At 36.5% G+C, this 18,053-nt stretch overlaps 1 protein-coding gene across 32 annotated transcripts in view; it reads left to right on the top strand.

Annotated features, from left to right (window-relative positions):
* NRXN1 (neurexin 1) overlaps positions 1 to 18,053 on the top strand; it is a 1,076,640-nt gene that overhangs the window by 506,416 nt on the left and 552,171 nt on the right. For all 32 annotated transcript variants that reach the window (XM_084793840.1, XM_084793855.1, XM_084793827.1 and 29 more), the window contains 2 exons: positions 7,465 to 7,587; positions 16,974 to 17,355. In XM_084793840.1, the coding sequence (XP_084649966.1) occupies positions 7,465 to 7,587; positions 16,974 to 17,355 (505 nt within the window). The remainder of the gene's footprint in view (positions 1 to 7,464; positions 7,588 to 16,973; positions 17,356 to 18,053) is intronic.

The following is an 18,053-nucleotide window of genomic DNA, read 5'->3' as shown; positions in this document are numbered from 1 at the left end:
ATCTTCTCTCTGTATAGTCCAATTATTGAGTGTTATAGGCAATTTAATGTTTTTAAAGTATGTAATGGTCATGTGTGAATGTAGAACAAATTGTGTGTGTACAGTGATACATTGCTTTTCATAGTTAATTTCTGAACTATGGATATGTTAATATATACTTTCGCATAGATGGCAATATTTAGCTCAGATAGCTGTCATAAAAACATAACTGCTGTTAATAAAATGGAGATGAATCACTTCCAGAAGACAAATTATGGGAGCTCTACCCGCCCATCATCCTTGCAGGTTTTAGATGATGGATTTGCAGAACTATCATCAAAATGCTCATGCGCACTAAGCAATCTTATTGTGGTGTCTAGGTATTGCTAGGAAGGGAAACTGCTGCTGTTGTTTTTGGAGAGATGCCTCAGTGGTTAAGAGCACTGGCCATTCTTCCAAAGGACACTGTTTCAATCCCTAGCACACATGTCACAGCTCACAACTGTCTGTACTCTATTCTAGGGGAGCCAGCACCCTCACACAGACACACATGCAAGCAAAACACCGATGCACACAAAATAGCTATGAATAAATCATTTTTAAAAAGGAGAGAAATTTTACATTGTGTAAGAGACTAAGTGCATGTTAGAGACTGCTGTTTGTATACTTGGCATCTTTGAAATATGTCACTAGGGACAGATAGATACCACAAGATGTGAAAAGACATGGCACAAAACTGTCTTCTGGCACACACATCTGATTCAGCTCTATCCACCTTTAAGTTCCAGAGGCCATTGTGAGTTTCATCTGGAGATCTCTGCTAGCCTCCTTGGGGGTCCCTGACCTTTATTGTCCTCCACTGCTTCTCAGTGTCCCCACTCCCACACTGGCAAAGCACGTTAAGCAGTTCACAAACGTATTTGTTCACATAGTTTTCAATTTTAATATACATGAAGTTAGCATCCTGTATGTCCTCTTTTACCCCCATAAGACTATGTGCATACTTGCTGACCAATTTGAGTCTCATATAAAAATGTACTTTACATTTATTTTATATCTAGTTTGAATATTTTAATAGCCAATTAAGTAAAAATAGTGAATGTGAACTTTCAAATTCCAGATTCAAGCTTATTCTACTATGCATGCTGATATACTTTGAAAGGTACAAGTCTCTGCATTTGAACATTTGTTGAGGAGGTGTATGCAAAAACATATTCAGTATTGCCTGTAAAATGTGTACAGCTTGGAGGCTGCTTGTGGCTCTTACTGGTTCTTCTGCCTAGAGTAGGAACACCTACTTTAGATGAATGTAGAATACAGTTGCTTCTTATCTCTGAGTAAGAAGAACTGGGTATTTATGTGACATCAACATTGTATCCTGATTTGGCCAGTTACATGATGTTTGTTAAGTCAATCCCACAAAGTCAGGGGTCTGGCTCCTCTTCTCACTCTGTTTGGTACTCAAGTGAATCAGCTCACCTTTATGCAGCTGTCTTCAAAATGTAAGATTGTGTTAATTATCTGTACACTACTTGAAATCTGTTCTAGTCACTAAACCATTTGGATATTACATCATTAAGTTATATTCATAACTTTAAATAATAATTTAGAAAACATAATTCACCAAAATAAGATATTGGAGAAAAGTGCAAATAAACAAAATTTTAAAGAGAAAAAAAAATCCTATTGCTGGATGAAACAGCACAGACTTTTAGCCTTGGTTCCATAGTATGTAGACAATAAAATAAGGCACTAAGTTGCTCATCATAGAGATTAAGAAAGATCTAACGGATCTTCAGCATTTCTACTTTGTAAGTAAAGAGTAATAGCAATACATGAAACAGAGCTAAGAAAAAGGGCAACAAGTGCTAGATTTCAGCACATATGTACCTTGTCTACAGAATGAACAATTCTTCAGAATCAATTGTCAAGTTTTTAACAGCAAAGCAATTTTTGTAAGTCAAGTGTAATCTTAAAAGTAAAGAATCATCTGCGAGTGATATGAATAGTCTCTATTGGAGCAGCTGATAAACACGGCTCACGTGCATTCATAATTTTTGGGTGGAGCCTGAAGGTGCAAAATAGAAGCCAGGCAAGTGTGTGTGTGTATCTCTGTATGTGTGTGTGTGTATTTATTTCCACTTTGCAAAACTATATCAAGGAAAATAGTGAGTAGTTTGAAAACAATGATAAAGCCACTCTCACATTTCAGCTCCTATAGTTTCACATGCACCCCTATCCTCGTAAATAAGAGAAGCAAAACAGTCTCCAGCACTGGTTCTTCCTCAACCCAATTCCTTGAACAGGAGAGACGGTAGCTTATCTCTACTGTAACCTAAAACAAAAGTTCCTTTAAGTACCTCTGTGACATCACCAGCCGAATCCTTTTCTGTGATTTAATACACTGAATAACCTGTGCACAACTCTGAATGTGGAAGGCAGTACTTCTTGGTCCTATATGAACGTTTATTGTTTACTTAGACATTTTGTGAGGCCATGGGGTTGATTAAAATGCAGTCCTTACAGTCAGCATTTGAATATAAAAAAATAATAAACCACAAGTTCTCACTTATCAAAAATTTCCTGGGTTCATTGGAGTCTAATAATTCTAGCACAAAAATAAAAACCAACAACAGCAAACGCTTCTCTTTGAAGTTCTTTCTGGCAATGAATACATTTGAGTTAATAACAGTGAGGAGCCGCACACAATAGAGAATGCCATTATGATGTGAAGGTCTAGGCAAAGCTTCCAGGAAGGGAAGTATTGTAGAGCTGCCTGCTCTTTCCAAGAATGAAAGGATGTGAAAAGTGGTCCCAGGGGAGGTTCCACATAAGCTTTTATCAACCTGGACTGTAAGGCAGCTAAGAAAGGTCAAGCAACAGAGTTAGTACACAGCAGACTTGGAACAAAACTCCACCTCCTGGCCCCTGGCCCCTGTGAAAAGAATAAATCATAAAACGTTATCTCCTTTCTTCTGACACTTAAGAGTTTAAAAATCTGATGACACTGATTTTACAGCGAAAAATGGAAATTCTCATTCTCTCTCTCTCTCTCTCTCTCTCTCTCTCTCTCTCTCTCTCTCTCTCTCTCTCACACACACACACACACACACACACACATACACACACACACACACACACACACACACACACACACACACACACACACACACACTTCCTTTCTTTGTCTCTCTTACCTGAAGTTAACTTTAAGCTTCCTAAAAAATCTTTTATATAACAGGCTATAAAGCTAAATTCTGATGCAAGCTTGCAAATTCTTAGCTGAGGGCAGAGGGTTTTATTTACCTCTCTCAGAATGTCCAAGGAACAATTTCTGTAGAAAGGACCTTTTAGTGGAGAAGAAATATTTCAAATCTGTCTTATTTTTATTCCTTATTGCCTTTGAAAATTAGAATTTACTTCATCCTACTAGATCGAATTCTTATATTTTTGTTTTTTTTTTTTAATGGCTACTTTGACTTAAATATCAGGGCTCAGTAAAAACAAGTGAAAAAATTGCATGGAAATCCATTCTCTGCACAAAAGAAATAATGTGTTGTGCTTTTTAAAAAAGGTTTTAAACTCAACTCAAGCTACTGCAACAAACCCTATAGTATGGTTAACTTCTTCTCATCTTTTTGAAAGTCTTAGATGGTTTTGGTCTCTGTTCAGAACTACTTCCTGGCTTGCATAATTCTTCTTTCTCCCAATATTTTCATATGGCTAAACAAGCTCTCATTCCCTTGTTCTTTTCTTAAGGAAACTCTTTCCACTTTGGGACTCTGTACCTCTCTCAGAATGCCCAGGCAACATGCTCTGCAGAAAGGACATTTTTAATGGAGAAGGAAAATCTCAAATCTCATGACTTCCTCTAAACACAATTATTTCTCAAAGTCCCCACCTTCTCATACACCAGCATATTGGGTCATTGAAGTTCAACATAAGGGAGCTCACAAATGTTTGGCCCCAAATACATATTATTCCAGAAGGAAAGGTGCTAGCATATTTGAGGCATGTTTTGATATCTTCAAAGGACAAACTAACTCTCACTGGAATCCAGGTGACTAACACCTTGCGTGGCTATAATTTTACCCATTAAGAGTTTGTCAAAAGATAAACAGCTTGCCACTCATAATATCCCCCATTGAGAGACCTTTAACCATTTCAAGCATTTTTAAATTTCAAAAAAATGTGAGCTTCTAAATGAATGGGAGAGGTCATCTAGTGAGCCCTCGTTTAACGGATGGGGATTGAAAAAACTGGAAGCTACATTTTAGCAAACTGCTGATTATAGGAGAGATTTTCCCATTTTAATGGCCCCTCTACACTGTGTCATTGGAAACATCAGTTTAAGCTTCCCTATGTGGTCAGTGTGCTGTTCGAATATTCTCCTTCACATTGGCCTGTGCACAGGATGTAGAGATTGTCCTAAATGTGATAATACTGTAGGAGAAACTCAAAGTCAAATGTTACCTCCACATCTTTCAGTTAGAAACAGTGGGGTGGGGACGCAAATCAGGTTGCTAGTAGAGGGTCTCACTGCCAGTAAGCTCCATAATGTGAGCAGATATTCTGGTTTGGAGTAGAGAGACCAAGAGAAGCACTCAGCCCCACTACTTTTTTAAGGTGTGCAAACTTAGAACCAGCAGTTTTGTCCTTGTAAGAATGTAGAGATGAAATAAAGTGTCTGGAACACAGCATGCACTCCCTGGTCTTGGCTCTGTGGAAGCAAATCAAGGGCCTGAAACAGAATTTGTGAGTCCCAGCACAATGCACTTTCCATTACGTTTCATGTTAAATGAGGCCCCTCCTTGGGAGATGAGACTATCAAGTGCATTTTTAAGAGCCTTATCTTCTAAAATCAATCTGTTCACATTTTTAATAATGCAAGAGAGAAGTCTGAAGTTGGCCCACAGAGATTTCTGTGAACCAAAGGTTTATTTTTAATTGGATTTTGTGTCTGTTGTTATGGAAATGGTGGTTTCATAGATTAAGCATTATGATTTTGCTGCAAGATCAAGCTCAGAGCGGGGGTGGGGATGAGCTCATCCTTCTGCTTTTCTTTCTTGACAAAACACATTTAAAATTAAAAGATCAGGAGGAGAGCTGCTTCAGAAGCATATGTTTCTAAGAAAAAAAAAGTCCCCTATAAAAATAGCTTTAAAACGATATAGTCTCTTCCCAAAGATCAAAACTAAGGATGACCCAGGTTGCCAGTAGGACACAAAGCTGCTGTGACATTATTAAACATTCCTTTCTTCACTATTGAAACTATAAAGAGCTCCTTTGATCCTGGGATTTGCTTTTAACATTTGGTCTCGCTGCATCTGTGCAGATGCTGAACTCACAGGCTTTTGTTAGGTGTTTAGTGATCACTTCCTGATAACTTTTCTCTCCAGAATAGTTTTTATTCACATGTCAGCATGTGTAATCTAACTCACTTAGAGAAAAACAAGATATTTCTGAATCTTAATGGTTGTGTAAAGAATTGAGACAATTCCCTTGAAATAACTAGCTTATGTTTTGGTTCATCTTAGGCTCCAAAGACATAGTAGCCAAAGTTTACCTGAAAAAAAAAAAAAAAAAAAAAACAGGAGCACCATAAAAAAAGAAAATGGAGGCAATATGTCTAGTCTAGGGTTGTGACAGCTAACAGTGACATCACATAAGTGAGTTACTGAGACTTTCTCTTTTGGTTCTCTGACAGCTTCTTTCTCTTCTTTCTTTCTTTGGACATATTTTTACACTCTTATTTGTTCTCCTATGATCCACACCATTAACTGTTTTAACTTTAGGATTTTGTGAAGAAAACTGTAAAAGACATTTCTGACCTTCTACCAGTGATAAGCCAGGAAAGCAGACAATACAAGGCCCTTCACTGTATTAATGCACCTGTAAGTTATGGTGCTTTAAAAAGAGAGAATCTATCAATCAAATTAATGCATGTCTAACATCATATTATTCCAAACGAATCATCATTTGAATACTTTTATGAGTAAACTGATAAATATACCCAATTCTGTCTAAAAATCAAGTCTAAAGAAACCTCCTTGCAATTGATAAGTTGCAAATCTATGTGCTTTACATATAGAGAGATGTTTAAAAACTGATTTAAAAACAATCACATTTAATACTTTTTTAAAATTAAAATTATGTCAGCTGAGCAGGGCGTGGTGGCGCACGTCTTTAATCCTAGCACTCGGGAGGCAGAGGCAGGAGGATCGATGTGAGTTCAAGGCTAGCCTGGTCTACAAAGTGAGTCCAGGACAGCCAAGGCCACACAGGGAAACCCTGTCTCGAAAAACCAAAAAAAAAAAAAAAAAAAAGTCAGCTGGGCTTGGTGGTGCATGCCTGTAATGTCAGCACTCCATAGGCAGAGGCAGGTAGATAGCTGTGAGTCTGAGGCCAGCCTGGTCTAAAAAGTGAGTCCAGGAAAGCTAAGGCTACACAGAGAAACCATGTCTTGAAAAACAAACAAAAAATTACAATTATGTCACTATTTTTCTTTTCTTATCAAGTTAAACTCAGATAAAGTACTACTGGCTTGTAATCACGATTTTCATTAAGCCTGTTTCTCAGATAATATCTGTTCCAAATCTATTTAAATTCTTTACATACATCCTTTGGAAGTTCCTTTATCAATTTACTATTTTATTTTCAGCCACTCTTTTGTCCTTTAGGTGTTGATCCCTGTTGGTTCACATCAACCTTTCCCCTTTTGACCTTTTATTGTCTATATGTTTGGTATTTTGGTTACTCTTCCAAGTTACTATTATTTTGATGTATTTAGAAGCATCTTCACCACCCATATAGATTTTCAACTTATCAATTAGTTATCAGCAAGTCTCTTTAGACTAGGTTTGTAGACAGAACTGTCCATATATATTGGAGGCTGGCAACCCCAGGAACTGGTAAATCTTGGAGATACACTATTTAAGATCTGAAGAGAGGCCATCGAACAGACAACACCAAGAGGTTCTCACCAGTGTGGCAATTGCTCCTTATCAATTCATCTAAAAATGTGTGCTACTGGCAAATAGAAGTCTCAGAGATTATATGTGTGCTAAGCCTTATGCTATTAAGAATAATATCACTTCAAATATCAGAAAATCTTTTTAAATGGTGCACATGTGAACTTGGGAAGGTTTTCAATGCTATATTGACTGTGCCTATTTATGACAGCAGGTTAATTCTCTTGCCTTATATCAATGCAAAAGGTTAAAAAACTTTAAATTGTCACACCTGAGTGTTTGATAACTGTCATTTTCCTTGCTTGCTATGACTTTATTGGGCTTGAAAATTGGTCCAATCTCTCTCTCTCTCTCTCTCTCTCTCTCTCTCTCTCTCTCTCTCTCTCTCTCTCTCTCTCTCCCTCTCTCCATCTCCTCATTTCTTTCTTTCTTCCTCTTTCCTCTCATTTTCTGTAAGGTTCATTCTTTTGTCTGATTCTGATTATCCGTAATGACTGTTTGGCATATTCTGCAGGCAAAGGTCCTGAGACCCTTTTTGCTGGCTATAACCTCAATGATAATGAATGGCACACCGTGCGTGTGGTTCGCCGAGGAAAAAGTTTAAAGCTAACAGTGGATGATCAACAAGCCATGACAGGTAAACGCTTCTGGCTCTGTTACCTCTTTTTAAGTTATTATTTTTCTTTCTCCTTTATTTATCCTTTTTGAGAATTCCATACATGAGTAGTGTATTTCTAGCATTTCCGCCCTTTCCCCTCCAGATCTTCCCATCTCCCACTGTCTTAGGTATGGTTTCTATTGCTGTGATAAACCAACAGCAACTTGGGCAGGAAAGAGTTTATTAAACTAACATTTCCATATCACTGTTGATCACTGAAAGAAGTCAGGGCAGGAATTCAAAGCACCAACCAGAAGGCAGAAGCTGAAGTAAAAGCCAGCAAATGATGAGTTTTCAAATAAAACCACTACATAATTTGAAGGTTATACTCAGTAAATTTTTCATCTCTTTTGTCTACCAACATTTGTATTTGATAAGTAGTCTATTAAGTATTCTTCTAACCTGACCAAATTTACCATGGAATTTTCCTTCTTCATTAGTAATTTGAGAACTTACACTATATTTTAATTTTGTGATTTGGTAAATATCTTAGTGCCTCCTGAAATAGTGAAGTTTGCTTTTAGGCTATCATATGTCAGTGTTTTTTGTCATTTAGCTTGGTGATTGAACTCTAGCTTTTGTGACGTCAAGGCCTCTTTCAGACTTATAGTCATAGCGCAAGGAGGTAACCTGTATAAAGCTATGTCCTTGGCAATTGGAGAAGTCAGTAGGAGAGGATTCTCCACACCCTCACTTCAGAGAACTAACCACACAGTATCACCTGCTTTACTTTTTGCAGAAAAAGCACTCCAGTAATTATGTCAGCGAAAGCACAGCAGTCTGTGTCCACCCGAGACATGTCCCTTTGACGTTAAATTCCAAAGGGCTTCCCAGGCTGAGCAAAGAGAACTTTTCTCAATGTCAATATGATATGTATGAGGTTACAAGTTTTGATGAAATCCTTCTTTGGATTAAGGAAGGTGAACCATAAGTTCATAGAACAGGCATTGTCATATATCTCATTGGCTTTTTATGACTAGCTAGATTTTGTTTCTGTTGTTATTGTTGTTGTTGTTATTGTTGTATGTTTTAGACTTGCAGGAAGGTCCCCAAAGAATTATCCCCAAAGGAGGCCTAGTGGAGAGGAGCCCGGCTTGTGTTTCCACTAATATGTCGGTAGGGGGCGCTAATGCACCTGACACGTGTGTTTGGAAACTTCTGGGGTTTTCTTCACTTAATGCTCTTTTCCTTCTGTTTGTCCTTTTTTTTTTTTAATAAAAAGTAAACATATTCTATTGGTTTATCTTACAACATTTTAACTTTGAATTATTTATTTGAGAGTTCATTTAACATACAGATTAAAAACATAGGGAATTGGTCATTTTTTTTTCTTGGTGAATTTTTTAAAAATTTTATAATTGAAAAATAAAATCATTCATATTATATCTCAATTGCTATCCCATCCCGTGCATCCTCTCATTCCTCCTTCCCTCCCACTTTCACCCTATTTCCCTTCCCTATGACTGTGACTGAGGGGGATTACCTCCCCCTGTCTATGCTCATAGGGTATCAGGTCTCTTCTTGGTAACCTGCTACCCTTCCTCTGAGTGCCACCAGGCCTCCCCATCAAGGGGACATGGTCAAATATGTGGCACCATAGCTCTTGTTTGTCTTGTCCTATTCCGATGGATGTGATAGTTCTTGTTTTATCTTATTCTATTTTATTATGTTAAGTTATTATTATCCCTTAGAAGCCCTGACTGTTCTTTCCTAGTGAAAGACCAAAAGGGAGTTGGATGCAGATGGGAGGGAGGGACAGAGGAACTGGCAGGAGTAGAGGGAGAGGAAACCATAAACAGGATATATTATGTGAGATATAATTAAAGGAAAAATAAAACAATTAATATTAAAAAATAGAATGACATGAATGTAATAGAATCCTCATTCACAAGAATCCTCGGAAACAGCCACCTAAGACTAAGAAGGAAAGACTGAACCACACTTGGGCAGTAGAGAGTCTGCTGGGTCAGCTTGTTTTACTTAAGGTCAGATCTTGGTAGGATAAGGAATTATTCTTGAAGATTAACATTAATTGCTAAAGCAATTGGGTGTTACCCAGAGGATTTAAAGTCATGGCCTTGAGTTCTAGAAGTCAAAGGCAATACATGCATAAATCATGACAGACATTGTTTATTTTATATGTCTTTCACAAAGGCTCAGTCTTACAAGACACATAGGACACAGGCATTCTCATTTTAAAAATTATAAAATTGAGGCTCAAAGAGAAGTGGGTTATGTTTTATTGAAATGCCATTGTTATGAGATTTGAGAAGAGTATCCAAGTTTTTTTTTTCACTTTCTTTTCTTTGTTAGGTTAGTTTTCCTCCATTATATTATATAAAATAATTATAAATATACAGTTCTATAATAAATACTTTCCTGGATATAGCACCACATTATAAAATAGTGTGCATGGGCATGTGCACACACACACACACACACTCAAAAACAACATACATGCACACATATGTAGGTATCTATACAATGGAGGTGTTAGCTGAGGACACAGGGCAGTTTATGATGTGAGGAATGGTTGATGTAAACAAGCCTTAAGGTTGGAGTTCAGAAGACTTGATATCAGAGCTACATTAAAATGCTTCAGAAGGGCAGTTGTGGTACCTTTAATCCCAACCCTTGGGAGGCAGATACAGGTGGATGTCTGTGAGTTCAAGGCCAGCATGGTCTAGAGTGAGTTCCAGGATAGCCAGGGCTACACAGAGAGACTCTGTCTCAAAAAATCAAGAACAAAATCAAACAAATAATTGAGGCTAGGTGTAGTGGGATATACCTTTAAATCTCAGCACTCTGGATGAAGAAGGCAAGAGACTCTCCATGAGTTTCAGGCCAGAGTGCCCTGCACAGTGAGTTCTAGAACAGCCAGGACCACATAGAGAAAGACTCTATCTACAAACCCCAAACAACAACAACAACAACAACAACAACAACAAAATAACCACAAAAAACCCCAGACTGGTATATTGTGTTAATGGGGAGGTTATTTCTCATGGTCTTGAAGCAACCAGAAACCACTATGTTAGTCTGATTTGAACTTATTCCTAGAGTGATACACAAAATGGTTCACAATGGCTGGAAATCACTCCAGAACTACAGTGCATTCAAGCACAACAGCATGCCATTATAAAAAAAGTTTCACATAACTATTATTTCAAAACCATCTTACGTTTACAAAAAGTTCCAAGAATAAAAACAATGCCACAAGCACTTGTATATGCTACTATTGTAAGCATTTTTTTTTTCTTTCACTTGCTCTGATATTTTCACTTCCTCCCTCTCTCTCACTTTCAGTATTTCCCTTAAATAGCTGATGGAAACTGATATTGAGAGCGAACTTTTAGTCCCAGAATTCTTCAACATATATTTTCTAAAAGTAGAATGTACCCTTTACACAGCAAAGTAAGAATTGGCCGCTGCCACACATTTGCCATGATACTGTGCACTGCAGTGTCGTTTCTCTCAGTCCAGGACTAGGACTGGTGCAGTTCACAACATCCATGACCTTGTCCTGTCTCCTGAATCTTCTTCAGCCTACACATCTCCACAAGCTCCCCTTGCCTTGCAGAACATCGGGATTGTTAAGTGACAGAATTCTCCTTGTGCCTTGCGTTAATGAAGGCGTTTCTGTCTGTTGAATTTGCCTTTCACACACTCTCTTTTTTTCCTTGCCCACATTCTTGAATGAAACACTGTAAGTTGACACCACAGCCTCTTTATGGGCACCTTGTCTGGAGGCAGGAGTTTGGATGGGTGAATGAGTTAAATGTCTTCACAATATAATTACAATTTTTCTTTCTTGCAATTAATCTATGGAGAGTCATATCAATGCATTTTTCACACCATGTGATTTATTAAATATTTTCACAAAATTATCATTTGATAAATATAGTTACCTATTGCATCAACTAAAGTAGATACAAAGGAATGATTTTCAGCAGCCAGCATCCCCTCAACATTTGGAGCCCACACTTAGCGTTGCACTGCATGCTGCACTCATCTTTATGTCTCTGGGCTCTCTCTTCCCCCCTTTTAAATTTTTTTCCTTTTTCTCTTTTATCCTTCTTTTTTGATTAATGTGCATCCACAAGTTCCTATATATTATCGTAATTTCTAGTTACTCATCTTAAATACTTTTATGCTCAAATTGTTGCAGATTACTCTCAATCTGATCTCTACAAATTAGTGACAGGCCTTCACTCAATTTTGTTTGTTTTATTTCTAACTTTTTTTTTGTAGGACATGCTATTGTGGCACTATTTTTATCTACAATCTGCCAACAGAATTATCTATTTAACTTATGTTTAGTGAGGAATAACTTTTTAAATTTATTTTACTTTGAAATAAAATATAAATAGTTTCACTCTATTTTTCTCCCCCAACCCCTCCTATGCATCCCGCTCACTTGAAAATTTATACTTGTTTAAAAATATTATTATGATATATGTGTATATGTAATGATATATGCATATATAATATGTATGAATGATATAACATACATGGATATAATATTATAAATATATAAATACAACTTACTGAGTCTATTTAGCATTGCTTGTACATATGGTGTTAGAGTTACCTACTTAGTATTGGATTACTCAATTAGGACCTTATCTTTGGGGAAGATTAATTCTCTCTAAACAATTTTTAATTGCCTATAGCCTTCCAACTAGTGCTGGGACCCATTGAGAGCTCCCTCACCACATTAGTATGCCACTTGATATCACTGTGTAGGTCTTGTTTAGGCCGCCATCTTGTGATTTCATATCATGTCTATAAGACATAAGTTCACAACTGACTTCCTGGTTCTCAGGATCACTTAATTTTCCTCCCCTCTGCAATGTGCGCTAAGCCTTAGGTATAAGAGTTATGTGGTAAAATGTGCTCAGTTATAACTAGGTGTCTGCATTATGATCTTCTCAATGGGTACAAATTGGACATATCTATAAGCATGTGTATCTGTACCAACATATATGCATAAATATACACATGAGTGCATATTAATTGCATGTGTACACAAACAGGTACACATACCTGTTTTAGAGAACATGAGTTCACATTGCTATCTCTATGTCTACATCACTAGCATCTGATTTTCCTTCTTTTACTTGTTCATGCATTTTCCTATATGGTGAGAATTCTAGCTACTATTTACTCATTTTTTTCAATGTGATCATGTACCTAAAATACTTTCCAAATTACTTAATTGCTGTAATCAATAAATAATTTGGATTATTTGTTTCTTTTCTCCTTCCAGCTTTCATTTCTTTTTGTTGTTGTTATTGAAGATCTCAAGAACCCAACACTTGACCATACTAAGAATTCACCCTTGATTTATATAGCATAAAAAGATTTCCTAATGCAGCACTGAAAACTTAGTGTTGATGATTAGGTGTAAAATGATATGGTTTTAGAGAGCTTGGTTTTTACTTGAAGCCACCATGAATCAGGAAATTAACTGGGACTTTTATTATGAACAGGAAGACTTTTAAAGAATAAAACACTAGAGACCTTTCATACAAGGCTCTGTAGTTTTTCCAACCTAGTAATGTAGTAGTAAGTCCACTACCTATTTCTTGAATATGAAAGTATGCAGCCAGATTGTTCTGTGAATGTCTGCACCTCATCTGAAGTAAGGAGCATAGGGATTAAAGTAGAGAGACCCCCCCAAAAGGAGGGTCTCTACATCATAGATAGGAAGGAGTTGCACATGCTATGGGGTTTCTTTAAGTTGAGAGTCCATGGATTTCGTTACATTACTTCTTATCAATATTTGTGATGGTGTGTTCCCTCATTGAACAAGGGTGACCACGTATTATCCACTTACTCAACTTGTGAGTCAAGACTCATCGTGTTCCTTCTTGAACTCATTCCCATAGCATTAGTAAATCCTGAAAAATGTGTGAAAATTGTTCAAATTATGCTACCATTATACTTTTCAAATCCCTCTCTAGTCTTTTGTAATCATGAAAGGTATATGTGTACATGTGTGTGTGCTGTGCGCACACATACACACATCATGTTCTCTGTCTGTTGAAAACCCCTTTGAGCTGATAATCAGAACCCTTCTACTCTTGCCTACACCACCAACTTCACTTACTCATGGTTTTAACTCATTCAGCACCTAAACTTTGTTCATCTGGCTCCTGTGCATAGAGTGCAACCCTTGACTCATCCTCTATGAGATTTACTATGATTTTCTTTTTGCAAATCTTGGCGAAAATATAAGCCCAGTTTGTGTTTACCGATATGGCATCCCAGTCATAAAATTCATAGCACGTCTCAGAGTTTTGTTCTTATACATTTAATGAGATGCTCACTTCTTTTTGTATGTCATTCTCCCAAGAGAATATGAATTTTCTGAGAACATGGACATATCTGTCCCTCTCAGCACTTTCTTCGCTCCTTACATGGCGTTTGAAATATGTACTGACCATGGAATAACTATTAAGAAAATTGGCAAGAGCACAGAGGGCTTAGTGGGTTTTTATTGTTGTTTTTGTTTTTGTTTTTGTTCTTGTTGTGTTCCTATTCTATGCCAGAAACTTAATTGAAAATTCACCATAGATAGTCACATTTCTACAGAAGCAAATCATCCAGGAAACACCTTGAAGCTTTTGTTTCATCTTGAGAATCTGAGAAAGCTGAAGAACCCCCCGCCACACACACTGATTTACAAACTCTAAATTCACTCATTAATTTTTCTGGAAGGTAACAATGGATATTTAGATATTGTAAGAGTGAAAATTTTCTCTATAAAAGCTTTAGAACAGATTTTTGAAATTCTTTTTGTTTTCTCTTTATTCAACATAGGTTCATATACAATAGTAGAAATGGGTATATTATTGATTAAACTCAAATGCATCCAGAGGGGAAAATGCTTATAAAGCCAACATCAGCCAGGGTGATTTTTAGTGGATGATTGCTTTCTGTGCCAATTAACACCCTTATACTAAATGTGTCTCTCAGTGCTGCCTATGCAATTTGGAGAGTTCGGAATTTGGACCATATATTTCTTGTAACATTGATGCTTCAATATTGTTACTACATTCTATATAGTTCATGATATCCACAGACTTCATTTTCAGAAAGAAAGTATTATTAATTTTTTCACTGAACATCTCTGACTTTCTAAATTAAATGTCCTTGCCTTCTATGTAACTTTCAAGTTTTTAACAATATGAAATATTAATTAAACACACTAGAAATATGTTTTGATCTTGATGTTTTCTCATATTTTTGTCAATAAAACTTTAAACAAAAAGCAAAGAAGGTTTAGAATTTGGGTAAACTAACTGAAGACTCAGATTTTTTTAACACTGCAAAAAATAATAAATGTCAACATCATCAATATTGAAGCCTCAGTGATTTTCATAGTCTTTTCATATTCCCTATCCTATATAGCTTATTAGTTCAGGGCTGCTGATGGCTTTAGAGCTTTGAGCTTTCAAATTATTAAAGATTGATTTTGTTGTTACCAAAGAGGCAGAACTCCCACAGAGCAGTATTGAGGTCATCGGACAAATACTGAGGAGCAAAAGCAAAATGATCTTATATGAAAAACCAGAATTGTTAAGAATGTAACAGTATTTTACTTCAATAACATAACCAGAGGCTTTGAGTACGTGGATGAGAAGATGGCATCTTCAGTAAAGTATGTGTTTACTTCTCTATATGTAGAGAAGAAATAAAATCAAACCAATGACTAAAACATAACAACACAAAACAAAACAACAACAACAACAACAACAAAAACAGAACAAAAATACTTGCAGAGCCATCTTAGAGAAATAAAGATTCTCAAGGAGTAAAAATTAAACAGAGTTAAGCACAATTTAGGGATCTTCTTTAAAACTAATGAATTTATAGCCAATAAAATAAATTGTTAGCGTAAACACATTTTTTATATAGCCAAACATGCCTGTTATGTTTTATTTACAGCATTGTTTTGTGGTACTATCCAGTATCTTTACTGTTTTTATTAAGCAAATGGGATCTTGTCATAATATTAATGGGAGCCCACACAGGTAGTTTGAATGTTTATTATGCTTAGGAAAAATGGTTCAATGAGTTTTCTTGGGTGATTCTGAAATTGGGCCCAATTAATGTTTTCATTAATATCATGGATGACAGCATAGAATGAGCTTAATAAATTTTCCAATTATGTCAAATCGGAGAATGAAGCTATCCAAGAAGTTGATTGGAAGAACTTGACTGCTGTTTAAGTGGCCTTCTTGAGTTGCACCGGAAAGTGAGGCACACAAGTTTTAGTGGGAAATAAGGCTGAGAACAAGCCACGAGCAAGGATAAATTTTCATGGCTGCTGGAATTTACATTTTAGAAACCAACTTCTTATCTTTTTATTTAATTTCTAAGTTATATGAACATAGAATCATTACTCTAGATGTAAATATGGTTTGACTATTAACAGGTTGAGAGTCGGGGAGAGGTGAGCCTGTATGGAGGAGTCACCAAATAAGCTGCAGCCACTCTAGGACATCTGAGATGGTACCCCATGGGGGTGCACTCCCCTCACCACTGAGTGTACTTTGAATTAATGCACTGTGCTTAATTGTAATGAAGATGTGAGGAATGTGGTACAGGTTAATCTCTGAAGTAACTGGGAGTCCAGTAAAAGGAGATAATCTTGCTATTCGCAGGAAAACAGGAAAGTGCAAGCAATATTTTTACTTTCAAACACATTTTAATGGTTCACTATTACAAAAAATTCAGCAGTTCTTTTCTTTTTATACAGGATATAGAACAATATAAAATAACATATTTTTTTCTGGAGGAAAATAAAAAAGAAACATTACCTAAGTATAAAGTTAAGATATGTGAATTACTAAGAGATATGCAGTTGTTCACATCAATCGCTAGGGCTAACCGTTCTTTGCCTCATTTTTCAAGGCTTTTTCATTCTGTTCCCTATTTTCTTTGCTTCCTATGAAAGTGATAATGTACTAATGAGGATTTTGTTGTTTTTATGTCAAGACACAGTTTTGTCATGTAGGCTGGTTCAGAACTCAATATATAGGTCACACTGGTCTTTAACTTATGATTTTTCTTGCCTTTACCCTTCAAGTCCTGATAGACAGAAAGGCATCACTTCAGCCAGGTATAAGGAGAATTTTTATTGCAGCTAACATTTGCATGGCTATTAAAACCTGTATACGAAATGTTATATATGGCCACCTTACCTTTGACTGTGACCTAGATGTTCCTGTTACATGCTGTACCTATCAAATAGGTTACCAGCTTTTATATTTTCAAACATAATGTTAACGTGAAAATCTGCAGTTGGAAGTGTCTTTCAGATGCATAATATAGCAATGTATTAACTTTTTCTTTAGGGCAAATGGCAGGTGACCATACACGGCTGGAGTTTCATAACATAGAGACTGGCATCATCACAGAAAGACGCTATCTTTCTTCTGTCCCCTCCAACTTCATTGGACACCTACAAAGCCTGACTTTTAATGGAATGGCATACATTGACTTGTGCAAAAATGGAGATATAGACTACTGTGAGCTCAATGCCAGGTTCGGCTTCAGGAACATCATCGCAGATCCTGTCACCTTCAAGACCAAATCGAGCTATGTTGCCTTAGCTACATTGCAAGCCTACACTTCTATGCATCTATTTTTCCAGTTCAAGACAACATCCCTAGATGGACTAATTCTGTATAACAGTGGAGATGGAAATGACTTTATTGTGGTTGAATTAGTTAAAGGGTACGTACATATGAGTTTCTTAAAAGAGAAACAAGAAACTGTAAAAATTGTCTATATGAAAGACAGTGTGTTGACTTTATAGTGGTAGGCAGGACAAGGAAGTCAATTGACTCATTTGTTCATAGCCTTTACTATGCATCCTTAGTGAGTATGAAATAATGCAGTTGCATGTTTATATAATTATACATGTGAGTATGGATGAGTTCTAGTTCATGGTAGGTCTCCTATGACTCTCATACTCCAAATGTGTATTTCCTAAATTTTGATAATGTAATTCTACATAAGTACTGGTAGGTAGCACTGTCCTAAAATAAATAGCTAATTCAGAATATCAACTTAGCTATTTAATGAAATTCTAATTAATTCAAGTTCAATTCCGTAATGAATAGTTCAGAATGAATAATGTGTAAATGAAACATTTTGATAGTATGATGACAAATGGACACATTTTCATTAGTTTGGACATTTATTTGCACACTCAGGGAATATTATTGAACTAGACTAGATAATACACCAGGTAACACATAAATGTGTGTTTCCCTTGCCACCCTTGTGTACATATTACATTCTTCCCAACCTTGAACGACACCCGCCTCACACACACGCACACCAACATACAGCCTTACTGAATCTAGGTGATTATGAAAATGCATCAAAAGTGATAATCTGTTGTCTGGGATGCTCATGCACACATTTTC

The sequence above is a fragment of the Acomys minous genome (assembly GCF_964271855.1).
Source record: "Acomys minous genome assembly, chromosome: 8".
Classification (NCBI taxonomy): Eukaryota; Metazoa; Chordata; class Mammalia; order Rodentia; family Muridae; genus Acomys; species Acomys minous.
Note: the sequence above shows the minus strand (reverse complement) of the source record. Positions and strands in the feature narration are given on the sequence as shown.